Below are 26,050 nucleotides of genomic sequence, written 5' to 3'. Positions count from 1 at the left end.
GGAGGACTTAAAAGCATCATGTGTGCATCATGAACCCTGTTGGTGTCTGATCAGCAAGATCAATTTAACAGTTAATGATATAGTCCGTAAATTAACAGTCAGTTAATTAATTTACAGATATTGTTTGTCATTTTGTTCTGAACTAGTTCTGGCTGTCTGTGGACGTTTAGATTATGGCCGGATTGGACATCTTTATTCACGTCATTTATGGACTGTTTCTGGATGTCAACGGACGTCCAGATTATAGCCAGTATGAACGTCTTTTCTGAACTAGTTCTGGCTGTCAGTGGACGATTAGATTATGGCCGGATTGGACATCTTTATTCACGTCATTTATGGACTGTTTCTGGATGTCAACGGACGTTCAGATTATAGCCAGTATGAACGTCTTTTCTGAACTAGTTCTGGCTGTCAGTGGACGTTCAGATTATGGCCGGATTGGACATCTTTATTCACGTCATTTATGGACTGTTTCTGGATGTCAACGGATGTCCAGATTATAGCCAGTATGAACGTCTTTTCTGAACTAGTTCTGGCTGTCAGTGGACGTTCAGATTATGGCCGGATTGGACATCTTTATTCACGTCATTTATGGACTGTTTCTGGATGTCAACGGACGTTCAGATTATAGCCAGTATGAACGTCTTTTCTGAACTAGTTCTGGCTGTCAGTGGACGATTAGATTATGGCCGGATTGGACATCTTTATTCACGTCATTTATGGACTGTTTCTGGATGTCAACGGATGTCCAGATTATAGCCAGTATGAACGTCTTTTCTGAACTAGTTCTGGCTGTCAGTGGACGTTCAGATTATGGCCGGATTGGACATCTTTATTCACGTCATTTATGGACTGTTTCTGGATGTCAACGGATGTCCAGATTATAGCCAGTATGAACGTCTTTTCTGAACTAGTTCTGGCTGTCAGTGGACGTTTAGATTATGGCCGGATTGGACATCTTTATTCACGTCATTTATGGACTGTTTCTGGATGTCAACGGACGTCCAGATTATAGCCAGTATGAACGTCTTTTCTGAACTAGTTCTGGCTGTCAGTGGACGATTAGATTATGGCCGGATTGGACATCTTTATTCACGTCATTTATGGACTGTTTCTGGATGTCAACGGACGTTCAGATTATAGCCAGTATGAACGTCTTTTCTGAACTAGTTCTGGCTGTCAGTGGACGTTCAGATTATGGCCGGATTGGACATCTTTATTCACGTCATTTATGGACTGTTTCTGGATGTCAACGGATGTCCAGATTATAGCCAGTATGAACGTCTTTTCTGAACTAGTTCTGGCTGTCAGTGGACGTTCAGATTATGGCCGGATTGGACATCTTTATTCACGTCATTTATGGACTGTTTCTGGATGTCAACGGACGTTCAGATTATAGCCAGTATGAACGTCTTTTCTGAACTAGTTCTGGCTGTCAGTGGACGATTAGATTATGGCCGGATTGGACATCTTTATTCACGTCATTTATGGACTGTTTCTGGATGTCAACGGACGTTCAGATTATAGCCAGTATGAACGTCTTTTCTGAACTAGTTCTGGCTGTCAGTGGACGTTCAGATTATGGCCGGATTGGACATCTTTATTCACGTCATTTATGGACTGTTTCTGGATGTCAACGGACGTTCAGATTATAGCCAGTATGAACGTCTTTTCTGAACTAGTTCTGGCTGTCTGTGGACGTTTAGATTATGGCCGGATTGGACATCTTTATTCACGTCATTTATGGACTGTTTCTGGATGTCAACGGATGTCCAGATTATAGCCAGTATGAACGTCTTTTCTGAACTAGTTCTGGCTGTCTGTGGACGTTTAGATTATGGCCGGATTGAACATAATTACTCCGTGTCATTAATCGACTAATTCTGGCTGTCAATGGACGTTCAGATCATGGCCTGGACGGGCGGACTTGATATCAACCTGTTTTGTACGTCCACAGACGTCGCTTGCTCAGTGGGGAAGCCAGAGTATGTCAGTCTATTTCCCTACAGTGGATGATTTTATGTGCAGCCTTTGTTCTGGAAACTGATAACAGATACAATGGACTATGACCTTGTAGTTTAAGTGAGAAATTCAGAGAAAACAACACTAACTTGATCAACGACAATATGGACAATCAACCTCTTTAAACAACAGAATATTTATTGATCCGTTCAAAGAGTCTTGTGGACACATCTGATCCTCACAGGTAAGAGATAGAAATATAAGAGAGATTGTGCTGAACAGGTTTCTAATGGTTTAGCATGTTCATGCCAAACTGGAATAAGTTGAACAGAACCAGGTTTGAGCATGTCAAATACTAGTTTAGTTGTTTACTGCACTGAAATTGTATCACAATTGTATTGTAAATCATTTGACTGTCATTTGGTGTCAGTTTGGTGTTTTTCACACAACATATAAAACCAGAGAGAATCAGTAAGTAAATTAGCCTAGCCTACCTGCAGACAGACAGACCTGATAAGCAGGTGAGAGTCACTTTACATAAATCAAGAAGTCATAAAACACCTCTGTTTATTTTGAGGAGATAATTAATCATTTGTTCTTTTCTAACCAGCGTTCCCAAGTTTAGTTTGTTGTGATTTGTCTTGAAAAGGCTTAAATAGGGGACGAGCAATGGCAGAATCGCTATCATTATCATCAAAAGGAAGAGAGACCAGGAGACAGAGTATAAATATACCTCCAGGTAAATTAACAATAGAAAAAAGAATTGCTGCATGACTTCCAAAATATTTCCCTTATGGAAAACATTATTTAATAGGTGACTATTGACTATTTCTCTTTCCAGTGATGTCTTCCTCCAGCGGTCCACTGACTGAGGAGCTTCAGTGCTCTATATGTCTGGATGTGTTCACTGATCCAGTCAGCACTCCATGTGGACACAACTTCTGCAAGACCTGTCTGAATAAGTGCTGGGACAACAGCCAGACCTGCAACTGTCCATATTGTAAAGAAACATTCAAGCACAGACCTGATCTCAAGATTAACACCACACTCCGAGAGCTCGTAGATCACTATAAAAAGAAAAGTCCAGAGAAAAAAGCTGAAGTTCTGAAAAAAGCTGAAGTTCTGTGTGACGTCTGTGAGGAAAGAAAGCTGAAAGCCCTGAAGTCGTGTCTGGTGTGTCAGAGCTCTTACTGTGAAACTCACCTGGAGCGTCATCTGAGAGTGGCAGGTTTAAAGAAACACAAACTGATCAGTCCTGTGAGTAATCTGGAGGACTATATATGTCAGAAACATGAGAGACCTCTGGAGCTGTTCTGTAGAGATGATCAGACTATCGTGTGTCTGGCCTGCACTGACGGAGATCACAAGAACCACAACACTGTTTCTTTGGAAGAGGAGAGTGAAGAGAAGAAGGTAAAAGTTACTGACAAACTGATTTTAAATGGCTCTTATCATGAGGAATCACATGTTCTTTAATACAAATGAATCAATTATGAAAACATATTATGTGTTGTTCTGTGTCTAGACTCAACTGATGAAGACACGGAGAGACACACAGCAGAAGATCCAGGACAGAATCAAGAAGATTCAAGACGTCAAACACTCAGCAGAAGTCAGAAAAGTGAGTTAAATTATGTAATTCAGTTTTCTTAAATATTTATTTCATTAGTTCAGGGGACTTAATAAAATGACCGGGAGGGGATATGTTCGGTTCACTTAATTTTGTCGTGGCTACAACATAAACTCGTGGGAACGTGATAATAAATCGGGGCCATGAGATCATTTTGTTGAGGTAACGACATCATTATGTCATGGCCACGCAATGTAAGTCGTGGTCTCGAAATCATATGTTGAGGGAACGATATATTTTTCTCGTGCCAGGTAGTTATGTAGTTCTCGTAGTTATGTTGAGGGAACCACACCGGTAAATACTGTAGCCTAACCATATAGCCTATACAGCAGTCGGAGATGGAGATGACTGATGAAATAGTCAAGTCAAGTCAAGTCAACTTTATTTATATAGCGCTTTTCACAATACAGATTGTATCAAAGCAGCTTCACAGTATTAAATAAAATAGTACATCAGTGTTTGTTTCTGGTGTAAAACATCCACGTTTGGTAATGCTGATCAATAGCACTGTTGAATCGATTAATCAAATTAAGTATCCCCAACTGAGCAAGCCAAAGGCAACAGTGGCAAGGAACCGAAAAACTCCATCAGGTGACCTAATGGAGAAAAAAAAACCTTGGGAGAACCCAGGCTCAGTCGGGGGCCAGTTCTCCTCTGGCGTTTATGAAGTAGAGACCGGATTAAACTGTAAGATTAAAAATGTTATATAAATGCCTGGCTGAAGAGATGCGTCTTTAATCTAGTTTTAAACTGGGAGAGCGAGTCTGAGCAACGAACAGTATCAGGAAGACTATTCCAGAGTTTTGGAGCTAAATGTGAAAATGCTCTCCCTCCTTTGGTGGATCTGGATATCCTAGGTATGACCAAAAGCCTCGAATTTAGTGATCTTAAAGAGCGCGATGGATTATAGGGCGATAGAAGATCTGTTAAATAGACTGGAGCTAAGCCGTTTAGGGCTTTATAAGTCAGTAGCAATACCTTGTAATTAATACGGAACTTTATAGGTAACCAATGTAGTGATGATAAAATTGGTGTTATATGGTCAAATTTTCTTGATCTAGTAAGAACTCTAGCGGCGGCATTTTGGACTAACTGTAGCTTGTTTATTGAGGATGCAGGACAACCAGCTAATAAAGCATTACAGTAATCTAGTCTCGAGGTCATGAATGCATGAACTAACTTTTCTGCATCAGAAAGTGATAGCATATTACGTAACTTAGCAATGTTTCTAAGGTGGAAAAAGGCTGTTCTTGTAACATATGAAATATGATTTTCAAAAGACAAGTTACAATCTAATATAACACCCAGGTCTTTTACTGTAGAGGATAAAGTAACAGGACACCCTACAATGTTAAAGTTGTATTGTGAGAGGTTTTGTGGGTGGTTTTTTGAACCGATGATTAGTACCTCTGTCTTATCTGGATTTAATAAAAGAAAATTGCGCGTCATCCAATCTTTTATATCTTTAACACACTCTGTCAATTTGGATAATTTAGCGTTTTCATCCGGCCGTGATGAAATATATAGTTGAGTGTCATCAGCATAACAATGGAAACTAATTCCATGTTTCCTTATAATATTTCCAAGTGGCAGCATATATATTGAGAATAATAGAGGGCCTAACACAGATCCCTGCGGCACTCCATAGTTTACTGGAGTTATGATCGATTTTTCTCCGTTTAAATAGACAAAATGGTAGCGGTCAGATAGGCATGATCTGAACCAGCTTAATGCTTGTCCTTGAACACCGGTATAGTTTTGTAGTCGATCTAAGAGTATTATGTGATCTATAGTATCGAACGCAGCACTAAGATCAAGTAAAACTAGTATTGAGATACAGCCTTGGTCAGAAGCTAAGAGTAAATAACGAGCGCAGTTTCAGTGCTATGGTGCGGCCTAAAACCAGACTGAAACTTTTCATAGGTGTCATTTTCTTGCAAGAAAGAGCCCAGTTGGGCAGACACAACTTTTTCTAATATTTTGGACATAAAAGGAAGATTTGAAATGGGTCTATAATTTTCTAGGTTATTTGGGTCTAATTGTGGTTTCTTAATGAGAGGTTTTATAACTGCCAATTTAAATGTTTTTGGAACATGACCTAAAGTTAAAGATGAGTTAATAATATTGAGGAGAGGCTCTTCCACTATAGGTAACACTTCTTTCAATAGTTTAGTTGGTATGGGATCTAATAAACATGTTGTTGTTTTAGAGGAAATGATAAGTTTATTTAACTCTTTTTGTTCTATAGTTGTAAAGCACTGTAATTGTTCTTGCGGGGTGATAATCGAGGCTTAATTATAAGGAGCGATTGAGGATTGAACGTTTACAATTGTGGATCTGATGTTTTCTATTTTCTCAGTGAAAAAATTCATGAAATCATTACTACTAAACTGTAACGGGATATTTTGTTCAGGAGACATCTGTTTATTTGTTAGTCTCGCCACGTTGTTAAATAAGAACCTAGGATTGTTTTGGTTGTTTTCTATTAGTTTGCGGAGGTGCTCAGCCCTGGCCGCTTTTAGGGCCTTTTTATAGCGTGACATACTGTCTTTCCAAGCGATTCTAACGACCTCTAAATTAGTTTGTTTCCATTTACGCTCTAAATTACGGGTTTCTCTCTTTAGAACACGCGTAGTATTGTTGTACCATGGTGCTTTAATTTTCTCTCTGACCTTTTTTAGTCTCATAGGTGCAACAATATCCAATGTACCAGAGAGAATGGTGCTCATAGTGCTAGTTACTTCCTCAAGTTCATCTGTTTGTTTGGGTTCAGGCAGCAGCTGAGACATATCCGATAAGCAATTTGAAAAATTATCTATGGTGGATGGAAGGATAGTTCTGCCTAATCGATAACGTGGCGCAGCATGATATATTACCGGGGTATGTAATATGCAAGTTACCATGTAATGGTCAGTTACATCATCACTTTGCGGAATGATATCTATATCGGTTGGATCGGTTCCATGTGATATAATTAAGTCGAGTGTATGATTAAGACGATGAGTTGGTCCGGTAACGTTTTGCTTAACCCCAAAGGAGTTTAATAAATCTATAAACGCAGCCCCTAACGTATCATTTTGATTATCTACGTGTATGTTAAAATCTCCAACAATTAATACTTTATCGACATTGACCAATAGATCTGAGAGAAAATTTGCAAATTCTTTTAGGAAATCAGCGTAAGGCCCAGGCGGTCTATATACGGTAGCCAAGGCTAGAGATAATAGGGATGTTTTTCTTTCATCTAAGAGCATAACATTTAGTACAAGTACTTCAAATGAAATAAACTTATAACCCGTTTTCTGAGTAACACTAAGAAAATCTCTATAGATAGTTGCAACACCGCCGCCACGACCAATCAGACGGGGCTCGTGCTTATAGGAGTATCCTGATGGAGTAGACTCATTTAGACCGAAATAATCATTTGGTTTAAGCCAGGTTTCAGTAAGGCAAAGTACATCGATGCTATTATCTGTGACTATTTCATTTACAATAACTGCCTTAGGTGTGAGTGATCTAATGTTTAAAAGACCTAGCTTTAGAAATTGTTTTTGTTTACTAATAGCAACATTTTCTGTTTTAATAACAATTAGATTTTTTCTAGATCCTGCAGTAGATTTATTATTTGATCGCACTAAACGAGGAATAGACACAGTTTCTATGTAATGTTCTACACTAGTATTTATATCAGTTAAATTGGTGCAGCAGAGACTATGATTTGGACTTTTGGTTACTAGTCTAAAGGTATTTAACATTTTGGAGATGTTATCTGACAGAAGATCCGATCCGAATCTGTTTGGGTGTAAGCCATCAGCACGGAAAAGCCTAGGACGCTCCCAAAACAGATTCCAATTATTTACAAAGAGCAGTTTCTGTTCATTGCACCATGACGTTAACCATTCATTTAGTGCGAATAATCTACTAAACTTGTCATGTCCTAGACCACAGGTGTCAAACTCAGTTCCTGGAGGGCCACAGCCCTACACAGTTTTGTTCCAACCCTGCTTCAACACACATGCACCTGCAGTTTTCAAATAAGCCTGAAGGACTTGATTAGCTGATCAGGTGTGTTTAATTAGGGTTGAAGCTAAACTCTGCAGGGCTGTGGCCCTCCAGGAACTGAGTTTGACACCCCTGTCCTAGACGGTACGTGGGAAGCGGTCCTGACACAATGATCGTTATATCTGGCGATGTGCTGCGTACCGTATCGATCAGATTCATGAAGTCTTTCTTCAGAACTTCCGTCTGGCGCAGCCTGATGTCGTTCACTCCCGCGTGCAATACCAAAGTTCAGACGCGCTCGTTATCGTTCAGAATATCGGGAACGTGAGCAGCGATTTCAGAAACACGAGCACCAGGAAAGCAGTGACTGTGCACCTTATTTTTACCTGATGTAGCATGGACGTGCCGAACAATGGAATCACCGATGATCACACCATCGCGTTCTGTTTCGCGAAGAGGGGAGAAGTGGTTTTGTGTGGATAACTCGAAAACCGGGAGGGTCGGAGAGGGTCTTGGTCTAGACTTGACTCGCGTCTTCCGCTGCGGAAATATCCAGGCTTCGTGGTGGCGTGTTGGAGCCGGAGTGAACGAGACCATGGCTGATCGCGACCTTGGCGCTTGGGACCGATGCCGAGTAACGCACGGAGTAGACGAGGTCGGAGTCAGCGGGTTAGTAACATTAATCTCTGATTTGTGAGCATCGGCGCGTGATGTTTCAAGAGCCAAACGCCGGTCTATCAGCTCGGCCTGTCTCACTAAAAGGTCGTGGATCTGTTTCTCAACAGCTTCCAGCTCAGACTGCACCGCGTGCAGCTCAAATGTGTCCTCACCTGCACCAAAAGGTAGACTACATACATCTGATATATTCGCCATTTTAACAGATGGACAGTAAGTTAGCAACGACACTACCAGTGATGCTATCAATTAATACTAATTTCTGACAAACGTCTTAGATATAATCCGTCTTTTTAGTGGTACGGGTGTAGAGTAGACGCACGATAGGTGAAAAATGTTTGTAAGTGAGTGTTGAGAAGACGCGTTCAGCCGTGATCCCCGGGAGTAACCTATAAGAGTATCCAGCGTTGGATCACTAACAGGCTTGAGACACGTCTGCTCAACAGTCCGCGTTGTAACTATGAGGTTTGAGCAGTAGTGCTTCTCAGTGAGGAAAAGTAGAAAATGTTTGTTGTAAGTAAGTTTAAAGAGTAAAATCAAGAATTATAAATCAAATCGATGGAGCTCCAAAGACAACAACGCGTTCAGACGCGACGCATGCGCATTCGACAACAGGAAGTGTAAAGTGTAACATTTAACTTTGAATAAGGAATGTCATATAAATACATAGTGTGATCGCTGGAATTAAGACATGGGAACGTTAGTGAAAGACACCTGAAGCGCATTCTTAAGTTGAATGGGCTTTTTTGTCGGAAATTTGCTGGCTTGAATGAAATACTCGGGTCACAAATAAAGTCCCGTTTATGGCAATAAACAAAAACAAATTATGAGAAACTTAAATTAACAAAAAGTAAAGGAAATTAAGCCCAGGGTAAAAGGAGAGCCCGTGTCGCGTGTGTAGAATCGGACTCCTAGAACTCCTAGCCACGAGAAACGGATGTCGTTCTCTCAACATATTGATGTTATGTTAGCCCACGAGATATTATGACATTCCCACGACTTAAAGGTGGTATCAGTGATTTCAGGCCCAAAAATATATATATATATATTTTTCCTAACGATCCGCTAGCTGCCCGCCCCATAAGCATGCCATCAAAAAACCGCATCTCTGTAGGCAGCCTAGGCTCTGAGATCTGCACACAAAAACAAATGGTTTCACCAAACACTCAAAACCAAAATAAATAGTGTTCCAACCAATCACCGACAGGGGGAGGGTGTTGTGAGGTTTTGAGCCAGCTTCTTCTTCAGCTCTGACTTCGCGTGCAGCCGTGCACGAGCACAAAACCTCACAACACCCTCCCCCTGTCGGTGATTGGTTGGAACACTATTTATTTTGGTTTTGATTGTTTGGCTAAACCATTTGTTTTTGTGTGCAGATCTCAGAGCCTAGGCTGCCTACAGAGACGCGTTTTTTTGACGGCATGCTTATGGGGCGGGCAGCTAGCGGATCGTTAGGAAAAAAAAAATATATATATTTTTGGGCCTGAAATCACTGATACCACCTTTAATATCACATTCCCACGAGTTTATATGTTGTGGCCACGACAAAACTAAGTGAACCGAACATGTCCCCTCCTGGTCACCGTATGTTTGTGTTGCTCAGACATGTTCAACAATTGTTTCTTCTGTGGTTTTGTTTGGAAAAAAAAATTTTCGTTGGCAAAGCAAAAATATATGAAGTATACATAACTGTCAATATTGTATCTATAACGTATAAATGAATATTAAATCTGTGTTTAGTGAATTGTTGTATAAAAGCGCTAATTGTGATTACCTGCTGCCATTTCATTCGATTTTACTCAGATCACTTAAAGTGACAGCACAACTCTCCTCTACAAGGTACATAATTTGAGGAATTATTCAGTCCAAACAGTGCAGATGAAACTGGAAAAAACACTCCCTAAAACACTGAAATATGATCAATAGTAATACTGACTCTTGCTTTAGATATTTTATACTGAACTGCTGGAGATGATGGAGGAGCAGCAGAAAGCAGCAGAGAAACAGGAGGAAGAGCTCATTGAAGAGCTGGAGCAGGAGATCACTGAGCTAAAGATGAGAAACACTGAGCTGGAGCAGCTCTCACACACTGAAGATCACCTCCACCTCCTACAGGTCAGTCAACATCTCTCTGATCAATGATAATGCAGTATATGACACCATAACACTCCCCATGCTGAAGGATTTCTCCTCTCTCCTGCTGTAGATTTACTCATCCCTGTGCAGCTCTAGAAACACCAGAAACTGGTCTGAGATCAGTGTGAAGACTGATGAGAGTCTGGAAACTCTGAGGAGAGCTCTGACTAAACTGCAGGACTCTCTACAGGAGAAACTCACGCAAACTGGTACAGCGATATCAAAAACACCGTACAGATAGATATATTTATCATCTTTTTATCAGGGCTGACAACTCAGGCATTCAGTGTGAGACTTACACAATTGACACTGTTCTCACGCCACACATCCATATTCTCACACAGTGAAAAAACATTGCGGAGCAAAGAGGACAGGGACAGACAAGAAAAGAGCTGGTTACTTTTTGTATATGAAACAAAGTCTTAGCTTTCAAATATTGTAAGTTTTAAGAAATTCAAACAATAGCCTACCGTTTTGGCGTGAAATATTGCTGTCGCCTCAGTTCAAGCCGCACATGAACCGATCATCTCTTCCTCTTTATTACTAGTTACAGTACAAAACAAACATGAATGAACATCAGAGGGTGTTGAAAGAACCGGTACAACTTACTGAAATGTATCATGTCTCATGAAAATGCTCAATCAAATGATGTCACGTAACATTTACCGCAGAAAGCCATTCAATAACCAGTAGTTTGCGAGAAAATGTAATCAAGACAGGAGCAAAAAAAGCACTATATATATTAATTATATTTTTACAAATACCACTAAAATGTTATATTATAACTTTATTAAAACTTCCTGAAATACAGTTTTACACAAACCAGTTGTTATTAACCTTTAATAATAATGTACTAGCTGACAGAGTTCCTTGTATTTCACAACATTAGTTGAGAAAGATTTTTTCCTTGAGAAAAATTAACATCTACTATATATCCATGTATATATTGTGGTGGGAGGAGGAAACGACAGACACAGTGGGAGTGGTGTCAAGCCTCAGAGAGGCATTTATTAACTGAAACAAACATAAAATGTCCAAAACAGGGGAATTAAAGTGTTTAAATAAAAGGGGATCTGCCCGATTTGGTGTCCGCGTTGTGCCAGGGAATCGTGAGGGATGGGTAGTGTAGAGATGGGATGGGGTCCATGTGAGGGGGCGGTGTCTCTCTGGTCTGAGGCGCGAGGGGCGGCGGCTTCGGCATCGCGGCTTGTCCACTTTATCCATGACAACTTGAGGAGAATAGCGGCCCGGCATCCTAGCCCAGGGCCGTTTATAGCCTTTTTTAAACCCTAGACGAGACTCCTATTGAATTCCTATGTGTTGCAAAGCGTGAGGCAAATGGTGGTCACACCAGATACTGACTGGTTTTCGGTTAAGCGATACTCTACTAATGGACTTCTTCATGACATAAGTTAAAAAAAAATAAAAAAAATAACGCAATTAACGCAGCACTTTTTTTTTGCCTTGTTTAAATGGCTTCCTGTTGCGGCTGCTATTGAAAAGGGCGAAATTTAAAATATGCCGTCCCGCCCCTCCGTGTTCGGCGATAAGGTTTCATTCTCGCGCAGCTTTCATGAAGCGGGTCTTTTCTGCTCCGTGTGTGTGTTTGTATGTCGGCGCGCTGCTGCACTCTGCTCAATGTTTGCGCTACGTGTTCTGCCCTGTCGTTAATGGCCCAAACGAAACGCTCCAATCATGTACTGATCACGCACTGGAAAAGCAAAGTCTGCTCAAATAACGTGAAATTTCTCTGTAGTAGACTTCTGTTTGCAATAGCCCTACTGAGCTGGTATAGTCATGCTGGGCAACAATGGTAAAATGACCTGCTCTGATCACATGCTCTGGTAATAATAGTAGGACTATATTTTATTTCATTTAGTTTTATTTTGATAATTAGTAAAAAAAAAAAAAAAAAAAAAAATCTGTTAAATTGATTATGTTGATTGATTATTGAAAAAGAATAATATATTGATATATTGATGTTTAATATTATTTTAATATAGGGCTATTTTCTGTTCCTTTTTTCCTGTGTTTAATTTAATAAGGTGATTCTAAGTTTAAATATTGATGATTACAAGCTTGGGGGAAATGCAATTAATTGCAATTAATTACAGCAAATTGTGCAATTATTTAGTTAATTTTTTTAATCGAATCCCAGCCCTAATTTGAATATATTTCCTAAGGGTTTCCATAAACAGTTGTGTGCAAATCAATTTAGCAGAGAATAATTTTAAATGTTTCACCAAAACCACAAAAGCAGAAAATCTAATACATCATGGCCCTCATTTATCAAAAGTGCATACACCAAATTTCCAGTGTACACCTGGCGTACAACCAAAACCACGGTGACTTTGAGATTTATCAATATGGACGTTATATGCACGCTCAAATCCTACGCCAGCTCAGAAGGTGGTGTACATGTACGCACGTTTTGAGTTAGTGCGGAAATGCGCAGAAAAACAATTCCTAACACCACAAAACGCACTGACAAACTAAAAGATAAGATATATTATGACCCACTGTAAAAAAATATATATACCCTATATATAGTTATAAACTTCAGTGTTTATTTTTGTGCAACATGGACTTAATAACGCCTCCTTCTGCACTAACAAGCTGGCGAACGACCTTCACCTGCAAGGAAAAAATGTGAACATTCTACTCACTACTATGGGAGACCAAAAGACAGTCTCATGTAAAGCTGTATCAGACCTAGAAGTGAGTAGCCTAGAAGGTGATGACTTTATTGAGCTTACAGGTGTTTTCGCACAAAAGGTTATCCCCGCAAGTAAAGAGAACATTCCAACCCAAGAAGATGTGGATAGGTGGCCACATTTACGAGGTGTACAAATTCCATCGATCAACGCGGATATCGGTCTTCTGATTGGGACTGATGTGCCAAAGGCTTTGGAGCCAGAAGAGGTAATCCGCAGTGTCAAGAATGGGCCGTATGCAGTACGCACAGCTTTAGGATGGACAGTAAACGGACCGCTGCGTGAGAACATCAGAAGCTGGACAAAGAATGGATACCCGCAGATCCAGATGAATCGGATCTCAGTGGCTCGACTTGAAGACTTGTGGACTCAGCAATTCAAGTATGATTTTCCTGAGAATGCTCAAGGAGAGCAGTTAGAAATGTCTAAGGAAGACCAACTGTTTATGGACAGAGTTTCCAAATCAGCAAAGCTGGTTAATGGCCACTACTCTATTGGTCTGCCGTTGAAGAACAAAGATGTGAAAATGCCCAACAACAGAGCAATGACAGAGCAACGAGCGCTCAACATGAAAAAGAAGCTTCAGAGAAATCAGACGTTCAAAGAGGACTATGTCAGCTTCATGAATGATGTGATAAAGAAGGGCTACGCTGTAAAGGTCCCAGATGAAGAACTAAAACGGAGTGATGGAAAGGTGTGGTTTATTCCGCATCACGGTGTCTACCACCCTAAGAAGCATAAAATGCGAGTGGTATTCGACTGTGGCGCTTCATATCAAGGAACCACACTCAATGAACAATCACTGCAAGGGCCTGACATGACAAGCAGTCTGGTTGGTGTCTTGACTAGATTCCGTCAAGAGCAAGTCGCAATCATGGCGGATGTGGAATCGATGTTCCACCAGGTCAAAGTCCCACCAGAAGATGCTGACCTCCTCAGGTTTTTGTGGTGGCCGGACGGCGACACCTCAAAGGAGCTGCAAGAGTACAGAATGGAGGTACATTTGTTTGGAGCCACCTCCTCACCAAGCTGCGCAAGTTATGCGTTGAGAAGGTGTGCCGAGGATAACAAGAACATGTTTGGTGCAGCAGCAGTGGATACAGTCTTAAATAATTTTTATGTAGACGATTGTTTGAGATCAGTTGCCACTGAACAAGAAGCAGTCAGACTACTCCAAGACTTGAATGCCATCTGTCAAACAGGAGGTTTTAGACTGACAAAGTGGACGACGAACAATCGAAATGTGTTGTTAAACATTCCACTTGAGGACCGGGCAACAGAAGTCAAAGATCTCGATCTTGACCAGGATTCACTCGCCATCAAAAGAGCTTTGGGAGTACAGTGGTGTATCCGGTCAGATCAGTTCAAGTTCCACGTGCACATGGAGCAGAAGCCTCTCACTAGGAGAGGAATCCTGTCTACGATGAGTTCAGTTTACGACCCACTGGGAATGTTGTCGCCAGTCATACTGCCTGCTAGAAACATCCTGCAAGAATTGTGTAGACTAAGAACAGGCTGGGATGACACTGTGCCAGAACATTTTGCACAACAATGGACAGAGTGGACTGAAGAACTTCAACAGCTCACTGACTTTGGAGTGGATCGGTGCTTTAAGCCATCTGAATTTGGGAAAACAGTGCAAGCTCGGCTGCATCACTTTTGTGATGCGTGCGAAACAGGCTATGGTACTGTTACTTACTTAGTCCAGAAGAACAGTAGCAACCAAATATGCTGCTCATTTGTCTTGGGAAAGTCAAGGGTTACCCCTCTCAAACCACCAACTATCCCACGGATGGAGCTGACGGCGGCTGCCTTAGCTGTGAAGGTGGATGTCATGCTGAAGAAAGAACTACAGTTTCCACTGTCAGATTCCAGGTTTTGGACGGACAGTACTGCCGTACTCAAGTACTTAGCAAATGAGAACATCAGATTTAAGACATTTGTGGCGAACAGGGTTGCCGTAATCTTGCAAGCATCAAAAGTGCAGCAATGGAGCTACATCAACACTCAATTGAATCCTGCTGATTGCGCCTCCAGGGGACAAAAGGTGAGTGTCTTCATGAAGAATGAAGTTTGGATTGCAGGGCCTGTCTTCCTCAGTAAACCTGAAAGGGAATGGCCAGACAAGCACGAACACCTAGAAGAGCTCACGGCTGAGGATCCTGAGGTCAAGAAAGGCATACTTGTCAATGCTACAACAGCAGAAGAAAGCACTGATGCAATGCAACAACTAATTCAATACTATTCTTCATGGATACACCTCAAGAAGGCTGTGGCGTGGCTCACACGACTCAAGGGAACCCTGGTAAACCTGTCAAGGAAGAGAAAGGAGATGAATGGATTGTACAGTGATCAACAACGGGTGAACAGGGAGATGTTGAGCTACAAAAAGAGTCTCAAAAAGACTTACCTGACCGTGGACAATCTGCGACAAGCTGAGATGGATATCATCAGCCATTGTCAGCAAAGTATGTTTCAGGAAGAGATATCTGCTCTTCGGAGAAAGGACTCCATCAAGAAGAGTAGTCGAATCTTCAGACTGAATCCACAACTTGAAGAGGGAATCCTTCGTGTTGGAGGGAGGCTCAGTCGAGCATCAATGCCAGCCGAAGCCAAGCACCCGATGATCCTGCCTAAGAACCATCGTGTGGCTGATCTGATTCTCCAGGATTCACATGAGCGGCTGGGACACAGTGGACGTAATCATGTCTTGTCTCATGTACGTCAAAAGTACTGGATTATCGATGCTCCCTCGTCAATCAGAAGAATGCTGTCACGGTGTACTATCTGTCGAAGACAACATGGTGCATCAGGCACACAAATGATGGCGGACTTGCCAAGAAACAGAGTTGTACCAGACGAGCCACCCTTCACCAGAACTGGAGTGGATCTATTTGGGCCATTCAACATTAAACGTGGAAGATCATCTGTAAAAAGATATGGGGTGATATTTACTTGCCTTGCTTGTCGTGCAGTCCACATAGAAATGGCAACATCATTGGAAACAGACTCCTTTATTCAAGCTCTGCGTCGCTTCGTTGCAAGAAGAGGTCAGGTGAAGGAGATGAGATCTGATAATGGGACCAACTTTGTTGGAGCTGATCATGAGCTCAGAAAGGCAATAAAGGAGTGGAATACTTCACAAATCGAGAACAACTTTCTCCAAGTGACATCAGATGGTTATTCAATCCACCATCCGGATCCCACCATGGAGGGGTGTAGGAGAGAATCATCCGCTCCATCAGGAAAATCATGGGTGCTACACTGAGAGAACAAAACTTGGATGAGGAAGGTCTTCAGACGTTCTTCTGTGAATGTGAAGCCATTCTGAATAGTAGGCCTATTACCATGCCTTCCAACGATATTAATGATCTGGAAGCTTTTACCCCACAGCACTTACTTCTGCTCAAGACTAACCCCAACTTACCACCAGGACTCTTCCATAAGGATGATACTTATGCGCATAAAAGATGGAGGCAAGTCCAGTATATGAGCGATCTATTCTGGAAGCGCTGGACCAAGGAATATCTGCCTCAACTCCAGAAGAGACAGAAATGGAACCATCCATCACGGAATTTCATCCCGGGAGATGTAGTCTTGATTGTCGATGAATCAGCTCCCAGGGGATCATGGCTGATGGGAAGAATCGTTAAGACTATGGAGGACGAGCATGGAGTGGTCCGCAAGGTTCGAGTCAAGACAAAGTCGAATGAACTTGAGAGGCCAATAACTAAACTCTGCTTACTTCAGGAAGCAATATGAGAAGGACTGTTACTGAGTTTTACTCAAAAGAAAGACATTTAAAGTTGTAATTGCTTCTAGGATAGAAGGAAATTAGGGGCCGGGTATGTAGAGGCCAAAGTACAATTCATAGTAATGTGAATAAGAGTTAATGTTAAAAAGGTAAATAATTTCATCTAGAAGTTCATGTAATGGTTAAAATGTTAAATAATACTTAAAAGGTTAAAAGCATACTAGAATTCATGTTCTTATAGGATTTAGTACGTATTGGTTAAATAGTGTACTGCCTCTTTAAGAACCGGCCAACTCTGGTTACATTATGTTGATTCTCATTATGTGATTGATCTTGAGAGCTGTGGAAGCTAACGGTTTTCTTACCTGATAACTGCTAACTTTTAGCTACTTTTATTAAGAATATTTTATTTCATTAGCAACTAGAATAAGTGTATTAGTCAGCTCACATTCTTTCTTTCTTTTTTCTTTTTTGTAAATCAGAAACCAAGGAATAAAAACGGAGATTTTCATCTTTTATTTCAACAACGTTTCTGAAGTGGATTTATTGAACTGTGTTGCTGGACTAGCAATAGACACTACAAATGGAACTAGCTGCTTGGAATAATGTTAGATAGTTATTAGTGTAAGCCATTGCATATCTCAAGATTTCAAACCTCTACAATAATAATGCATTTAAAAGTTGGTGTGCTTCACCAACGGACGTCGCTCAAATGCCTCTGGGCGCAATTGGATAGACCTAAACCCAATCAGAGCGATCGTCATCGTGTAAAGCCCGCCACGTTTCTGATTGGTGCTGCGATTTCGACGGCATGGAAATGGGCTTGAATGAGCTCTTTGCCAGACTACTTGCAGAGCAAATCTAAATTTGCTGGAAGTTTGTCTGGGTTTTCCCAGGCTACTCTGAAAGCTTAGCAGTGCTAAAAATACACATAGCCTACACATTGATCAGATAAAACATGATCTTGAGGACAATTCTTTAAATAACCTTAAATCTTATCTATGATTCTACACATAAACATGTCAAAGATCTGATGGTGTTTTACTGTCATGTGTCTCTACAGAACGGAAGAGGAGACAGCAGTATGCAGGTACAGTGTGCTGTCTGCACTACACTAGATTACATTCAGATACTCACAGCTTCATCACTGACCGACAGTATGATTAAACATTGATTATACATATTACAAACATCATCACTAAATATCTGTGTTGTGAATTTGTGATTCATATTCTCTGTTTTCTCAGTGGATGTGACTCTGGATCCTGATACAGCTCAACCTAAACTCATCCTGTCTGATGATGGAAAACAAGTGAGACATGGAGACATTATACAGAAACTCCCAGACAAACCAGAGAGATTTGATCTATGTCCCGGTGTCCTGGGAAAGGAGGGATTCTCCTCAGGGAGATTTTATTTTGAGGTGCAGGTGAAGGGAAAGACTGACTGGGATTTAGGAGTGGTCAGAGAAGCCATTAACAGGAAGGGAGTGATCACATTGAGTCCCATTGATGGACACTGGACTGTGTGGCTGAGGAATGGGAATGAATATGAAGCCTGTGATGATCCTGCTGTCTCTCTGTGTGTGAGAGTGAAGCCGCAGCGGGTCGGTGTGTTTGTGGATTATGAGGAGGGTCTGGTCTCCTTTTATGATGTGGAGTCCAGCTCTCATCTCTACTCTTTCACTGATCAGTATTTCACTGGGAAACTCTATCCATATTTTAGCCCATCTTTAAACTATGGAGGTAAAAACTCAACTCCACTGATCATCACACCTGTCAAACACAATAAATGAATTTACAGCCCTAATATGAAATACTTGATTAAAATAATACTTCATGTAATTAATGTTTAAAATTTTCAAAAAATATGTTCTACTCAAAGGTTGAAAATCATTTGTTGTCGCTGCTTTACACCAAAGTAATTACAGCATCTGAATAAAGACATAATTTTTTGTACTTTTAATTGTTTAATTGTTGTTTCTATTTTATTGCATCCAATATTAACCCTACATGATTACCGAAACAGATATCATTGAGAATGATTCTTACATTTTAGTTTCACAACCATAAATCAGAGTCATCAGTTTGATTTGTAAATTAAAATTAGGCAGTGGCCTCATAGTACCCATGTTAAGATGAAATTTTTAAAACAGATATTTTATATACACAATTCAGTATTGTGACAGTACAGTAAAAAATGATTTATAAAGAAAAGAACAGAATAGCTTAATGAAGTGAGATAAGTTCTACGGTCAAATGTAGTTTATTTCATTATTCTTGCGCGGTGAAAACGACAATTCCCACAATACCGCGCGGCGGAACGGCAGGCGTGAGCACTTCCGGGTCATCTCAGATCGAGTCTGTTGTTGACTCGAGCTCGGTGTTTTCTCGTTATTCTATTTTCTATGTAATTGTCGTAATGATGTAGATAAGAGGAATATTTGAGACCCTCCATGACCCGCGCTACCGGCCTCCGTCCCCGCGGGATTCTGCGTGAAGACTGTGAGGAGTGAACGACTGTAAGTGTGATCATAAATCTGATCATCATAAACATAAACACTTTCATCTGCATGACTCATATCAGCAACAGACCTTTGCGTTTGTTAGTGCGTGTACTTTATACTGATATCACACATGCATAATGAGATTTATCATGATATATTATATGAAATAATATGGCTACATTTTTCATTATCAGTTTCAGTAACTTACAGTGGTATATTTTCAAAATACTATCGCTGTACTATTGCCATAGTGTTACTGTCTGAAACATAGCATTGTTACTTTGTGTAATATGACATGATTAAGTGGCATTTTTATGATTTAAATGGTTTAATTTTGGTATTATCCAGACGGGGTGGGTTGATCTCGATATCAGACATGTAACATAAAATGTATAATATAATCTGATGAGTGTACCTAAAAAGTACTGTCCTATGGTACAGCAATGTGGTATCAGGTGGTAATAACATGGTACTTTGATATAGCATGGTACTGTTTGATTATAACATACTGTTTCTCTATTATAACACATGACAAGTCTGCAAATGACAAGTAAACTGAGCAGAACTGTATGATCCTATATATATGATTATGCATATCACATATGATATTTGAAATCTTTATCAGAAGTATAATATCAGGCATGAGTGATGATGATATGAGACACAGTTAATGTGTTTTAGTGGTGGAAATTTTGATTCTTTCCAGAGACTCGTTCATTTTCAGTTCGTTCACCAAAATGATTCGTTCAGACTCGTTCACTGATTCGTTCAGTGACAATTTCTTCATAAATACTGCAGCAGGTGGCAAAAAAGAGTGTATTTTATTATATGTTTTAACGAACGTATTTACTTGTTAATGATTTGGCTTTGTTAAAATGTGTGCCTTATTTACTAAATTAATAAAATAAGTCTAAATAAGAGGTTCAGATGACCAAACCAAGGTTTTCTTGCATAATTAACATTTTAATTGTTTGGTCAGACATACACATTCATAAATCTGGGATTATATTAAACGTTGAGTTATGTTATGTATGTTAAATATGATAAACAATTATACGCACACGCACACCTATAACTGCGCTTTGAATGAGATTGAATCACATGACCGATCAACCCAGTACTCTCATTCACGAACGAAAGTACCAGTTTGATCAATTCGTTCACGAACGAGATCTCTCTCTCGTTCAGACTCGAAACAGAGCAATCTCGGTCAGTGACGGGCGTATTCGTTCATTAGATCCAACCAATTACATGCCCCTTCACAGCCCTAACTGAAATGTTATTTGCTGACGTTACGCAAATGAGACCTAACATATTTTTGGTTTGTTTTAGTTTTTAGAGAAGTGCATATGACATGAATAAAACGTAATTAATTAATTTTTGATCATACAAAATGAACACAAGTAGTAAAGTAAATTTTTCAAAGTGCAAAATACCACAAAACTAAGTCTAAAACACACAAACAAAAGAAAAGAAAAGCAGGTAAAGAGAAGTGTAAATTTAAATCAAGTAAACCGTCAAGTACAAAATGACAATGTTAATTTGTCTTTGTTATATTTAACCATGCTTGCGTTATTAAACTGTTTTCATTACAATGGTAAAGTGTAAATTTCCTTCTTTGATGCAAATATGCTGACTACACAAACCCAGCTCTATCGGTTCGCCACCATTATCGTTCAAACAACTGGTTCTTTTCGTTCACGAACGACATGTACCAGTTCGTTCACGAGAAGATCTCTCTCTCGTTCAGACTCAAAACAAAAGCAACTCGGTCACAGTCAGTGAAGGGCGTATTCGTTCACTACATCCAACAAATCACATGCTCCGTCACATCTCATAATCGAACGCTATTGGCTTGAGGTTTAGTCATTCTTGACAGGTTGAAAACACAGAGCTACCCGGTTCACTGAGCTGCGCATGCGCTGCAATAGCGCCGCGCGGCGGTGGAGGGAGGAATTTCAGTGAACGAGAAATATGAGTCAATGGATTATGTGAACGAGAACGATTCGTTCACCTAAAAGATTCGTTCAAAAAGAACGATTCGTTCACGAACGTAACATCACTAATGTGTTTCTACAGGGCGTCACATCTGTAGTGTTGAGTTGAGATCATGGTGAGCTTCTAGAGATCATCCAGATGTGAAGGAGTTTTTCTTTGTTTCTCTTCTAAAGGAGGGGAGGATGTGGCAGAGTGTTGGTTTGACGGTGTTGGTGATCGTGGCCACGCTGATATGTGTCCTCCTCTTCATGCTCTTCGGTAAGTGCAGCCAACAAACCCCTGAGAATAGATACTGCAGCACACACACACTTGCTGTGCTATTTATTATTTGATGCAGTGACATTCAGACATTTTTAAGTGTGACTTGATTGTCCAAATACTTTCAGGGTCAGTGTAGGTTATCTTAAACTGGAGATTTGAGGAACTGCATGATTTTGTGAAGTCTAATGCAGTGATTGCTTGATTCTTGAGATGGTCATGAACCTTGTCACACTTCAGAGGATAAAGTCACACCTTCAGTTGCAGGATTTTCTCTACAGTGACTTCACAGTCCTGGTTTATGACCTTTGAGTGAGAATGTGGTCGGTACAGTCAAGCATGGCAAAAATAGAGCAGGTTTGCTGACGGTCAGCGGGTTTGATTACGACACGTCTCATTTCTACAGCTCGCTGTGAGTCGAGTGTTGACTTTAGTCAAGGTCTCGCTGACTGACCCACATGTGTTAAGATCACAGTAGATGTAAGAAAGGGTTTCTGTACTGTAGGATCCTGTCTGCTCTTACATAAGTGTGTGATTTGTGTCTTCATGTCAAAGGTTTGCTCGACTCAGATCTATGTTGGTCACTGAACTGAACCCGCTGCCCCTTCTGTGTGTTACTATTAATGAGGAAGACCATTTATCTGTGTTAACTGAAGTGTCCGAATCTGTTGGAATAAAGTCACAAATTCTACCAAGCGTGAGCCCAGGTCATATTTTACCAAAGAGTGAGAAAAAAAAAAAAAGTAGGTTATATTTTGCTAAAGAATTTTTCTTTTTTTTTCATTATGACATTTTCCCCACTGAATTTTTAGGTAACACTTTACAGTAAGGTCTCATTTGTTAACACTAGTTAATGCATTAGCTAACATGAACTAACAATCTTAAAACAATATTTATAGCCTTATAGTCATATTTTATGTTAGTCCACAGTGCATTCATTAGGAAAGACTTGCATTAGTAAATGTTACAATGGACATTAACTAAGATTAACAAATAGTGCAGTATTGTATTGTTCATTGTTAGATCATGTTAACTAATGTTAGTGGAACCTTACTGTAAAGTATCAATCCATTGATTGATCAATCAACATATTTTACCCCAAAATTAAAATATTACCCTAAAATTTTACTTCAGAATCAGTAAGAAATGATCTTTATTAAAGCTACAATATGTAAGTTTTTTCGCCACTAGGAGTCGCTAAACTCTTACAACAACAAAGGCGTAGATTGATGACGCATAAGTGGAATTATGAAACTTGTCGTCATGCCGAAGGATAATGTTTATGGATGAGTGAATACATTGATGTTTTTATCATGACTGTGGTATGAAGCAGGGCGCGATTGCTAATGAGAGACAGATATTAGCGCCACACGCGAGTCATAAGGAATGGATATAAAGGAATGAGGACATCTCATTCTACCGAACTACATGCAAGTGCAGAATTTACTCACACTGGTCAGTTTATTAGACGAATGAAACTTGTGAGGTAACACAGCGCTGTTTCACTTGCTCTACACTATCACACTAAACTGCATTTGAGTGTGTTGAAAGTTATAGAATCTGTCAAGTCGAAGTTAGTCGCGGACGTGAGCTCTCGGCATCTCGAAAACGCCACGCTCATATTGATCCTCGTTTTAGTTCTCCTTTTGTCCCAAAGTCTGCTTGCCATAGCCTATAATGTTTGAACAAAACAACAACAGCGCGAGCGTGCCGCTAGACGTAACGCAGTTGTCCACGTCTGTTGCCATGGTTACTATGGCAGTACGAGTGGAAACCAGGGCCATTACGAGCCATTATTTAAAATTGGAATTAAAAATCTTTTGGGATATTGTAAGTACACAACTGCAGGAAAGATATCACACTGGGCAAGTGATTTTTGGAGATTTTATTACAAAAATCTTACATATTGTACCTTTAAGAAATGTGTTTGTAAGAAAATGTTTATTTTTTATTACGGCAATGAGAAATGTACACACAAATGGGTGAAAATGCAAAACAAATCTTATTGGTCTTAATTAGAAAAGGAAAAATTTCTTGAGATTCACTGCTGATAAAACGTCTAATATTCTTTTAATAATAAGCTTATAAAAGAGTTTTGCCCGCGAGGCATCTGAAGGGCTTTAAATTCACATATAAATTTGCTAATCTGTGCTTTATCACACAGTTAATGTAAATGCTTTAGTGTGAACCAACATAAAACAAATCCTATTTGAGAATATATAAATGCAAAAGCCTATCATCTCTCTCACAGTTCCAGAGTAAACCAAACGTGCCGTTACTGAATCACATGTCCAGTGTTTGTCTGGTTTCAGGGTGGTATGTGGTGTGGCAGCTCTTCCTGTCCAAGTTTAAGTTCCTGCGGGAGTTGGTGGGGGACACCGGTTCCCCGCAGGCAGAAACCGAGCCCTCCGAGTCCGAGAGTGAACGCAGTTCGCCCTCGACACCCCGCCACCGTCCCAAGACCGCCCGCCAACGGGTCGTCCCTCCTGACAGCACTACATAGAGCCTGACCCAAGATTTCCTCCACATCTGTAACGACATGCATCAGTCACTGTGCTCTCCTCCACATCTGTAACGACATGCATCAGTCACTGTGCTCTCCTCCACATCTGCAATGGACCTGGATCAGTCACATGTCCTCCACATCTGTAATGGACCTGCATCAGTCACATCTCCTCCACATCTGTAACAGACCTGGATCAGTCACATGTCCTCCACATCTGTAATGGACCTGCATCAGTCACATCTCCTCCACATCTGTAACGACATGCATCAGTTGCATCAGTCACATCTCCTCCACATCTGTAATGGACCTGGATCAGTCACATCTCCTCCACATCTGTAATGGACCTGCATCAGTCACATCTCCTCCACATCTGTAACGACATGCATCAGTCACATCTCCTCCACATCTGTAACGACATGCATCAGTTGCATCAGTCACATCTCCTCCACATCTGTAACGACATGCATCAGTCACTGTGTTCTTCTCCACATCTGTAATGGACCTGCATCAGTCACATCTGTAACAGACCTGCATCAGTCACTGTGCTCTCCTCCACATCTGTAACAGACCTGCATCAGTCACATGTCCTCCACATCTGTAACAGACCTGGATCAGTCACATCTCCTCCACATCTGTAATGGACCTGCATCAGTCACATGTCCTCCACATCTGTAACAGACCTGCATCAGTCACATGTCCTCCACATCTGCTCAGACATCATGGTACACTCAGCCTGTCTATCTGAAGTCATGTTTTTAGTGTGAACCAGCTCAGCCACACGTTCATGTCGAACTAACACGCTGCTACCCTCGGCTCCGGCTGCATGGATGTGTAAATATATTTGCGTGAGAGCGTATCCTGTATGTATTTGTTACCGTTGACCTATTCTGTTACTAATCATGCTCACAAAAAACATGCTGACGAACGATCAAACATCCAGCGTTTCCGTCGGCTCACAGCACTACTGTTCACACTGACACCCGACCGGCTCTGACATTTGTCCAACACGTGCAATGAAATCTTCTTTATATTTCATTGGGGTTGTAATGTTAGGAAGGAAACAAACTTTTGACTGGACTGCACACCCGAACGATAGAATTGTCCTGTTAGAATGATGTTGTAAAATTGACTTTGCTCCCAGCGTTAGTGCTTTAAGACGGCCGCCATCGGTCGCTCCGCCCCGCTGTTGTGCCTCTGGCTCGGGTTGAAGTCGTCATGTTTAAGTGGATGGATCTCAATATGCCTGCAATTCCCAGCTTCATAAAAGCATTAGAGCTAAAAATGCCGCACTGACCCCAGGTCAGCCTGACCCTGCCTGTGTGTGAAACTGTGCTGGTCAACTTCTAATGAAATGCTCTTATCACCAATGTAGATGGTCACATGTTTTGTTACATGTTTTTTTGTCCATTTTATGACCGTAGATTTTTTTCCCCTTCATAATAAATTTATTAAATAAAACAATTGTTGTTTGTGAATTATTTTTATTTTAATGCATATTTGAATTATTATTTTAAAACAAATAATTCGGACACTCGTGTGTTGTTTTGTATTTAAATAATCAGCTCTGACTCATAACTGATTGATTTCAATCATTGATTTGCAATCATTTTGGTTTCCATATTAATTTGGTAAGAGTTTTGCTGCACTACTGAAGATGTCCACAAGAGGGCAGTAAAATGCGAATAAAATAATACAGCGGATTTGAAGGTCACTCAAACCATAGACATGTTTAGAAACATCTACTAATTAGGAATCTATATTTATAAGACTCAAACACTCAAAAAAACGCCCAGATTAGACATTTAAATTGACTGGTCTTTAATCGGTCTTTTAGAGAGAGAAAAAAAAATTACCCTGTTTTAACTTGCATTAATTTATATTAAAACAGTTTTGGTGTATTAAACAATAA

The 26,050-nt window shown here is 40.4% G+C and overlaps 2 protein-coding genes across 2 annotated transcripts; both read left to right on the top strand.

The window, feature by feature from the left end:
- Positions 1-2,805: 2,805 nt before the first annotated feature.
- Positions 2,806-18,668, top strand: LOC308697317 (E3 ubiquitin-protein ligase TRIM21-like; the record flags this gene model as incomplete). The annotated part of the gene is made up of 6 exons (XM_081376500.1): positions 2,806-3,375; positions 3,488-3,583; positions 10,217-10,384; positions 10,476-10,614; positions 17,937-17,963; positions 18,121-18,668. The coding sequence occupies 6 exons, from the start codon at positions 2,806-2,808 to the stop codon at positions 18,666-18,668; spliced, it is 1,548 nt and encodes a 515-aa protein (XP_081232626.1).
- Positions 18,669-19,174: 506 nt separating this feature from the next.
- On the top strand, positions 19,175-25,596 carry smim13 (small integral membrane protein 13). The gene is made up of 3 exons (XM_081376419.1): positions 19,175-19,394; positions 21,551-21,635; positions 23,948-25,596. The coding sequence occupies exons 2-3, from the start codon at positions 21,560-21,562 to the stop codon at positions 24,136-24,138; spliced, it is 267 nt and encodes an 88-aa protein (XP_081232545.1). The 5' UTR covers positions 19,175-19,394; positions 21,551-21,559; the 3' UTR covers positions 24,139-25,596.
- The last annotated feature ends 454 nt before the right edge of the window (positions 25,597-26,050 follow it).

Source organism: Scardinius erythrophthalmus (assembly GCF_964197995.2).
Source record: "Scardinius erythrophthalmus genome assembly, chromosome: 10".
NCBI classification, from domain to species: domain Eukaryota; kingdom Metazoa; phylum Chordata; class Actinopteri; order Cypriniformes; family Leuciscidae; genus Scardinius; species Scardinius erythrophthalmus.
The sequence above is the reverse complement of the archived record's forward strand: the minus strand, read 5'-3'. Positions and strand labels throughout refer to the sequence as shown.

Excerpts from the sequence above, each read along its gene's own strand:
- smim13 (XM_081376419.1), top strand. The coding sequence starts at position 21,560 with ATGTGGCAGAGTGTTGGTTTGACGGTGTTGGTGATCGTGGCCACGCTG. Across the intron at positions 21,636-23,947 it reads CCTCCTCTTCATGCTCTTCG|GGTGGTATGTGGTGTGGCAG; the intron begins GTAAGTGCAGCC and ends GTCTGGTTTCAG.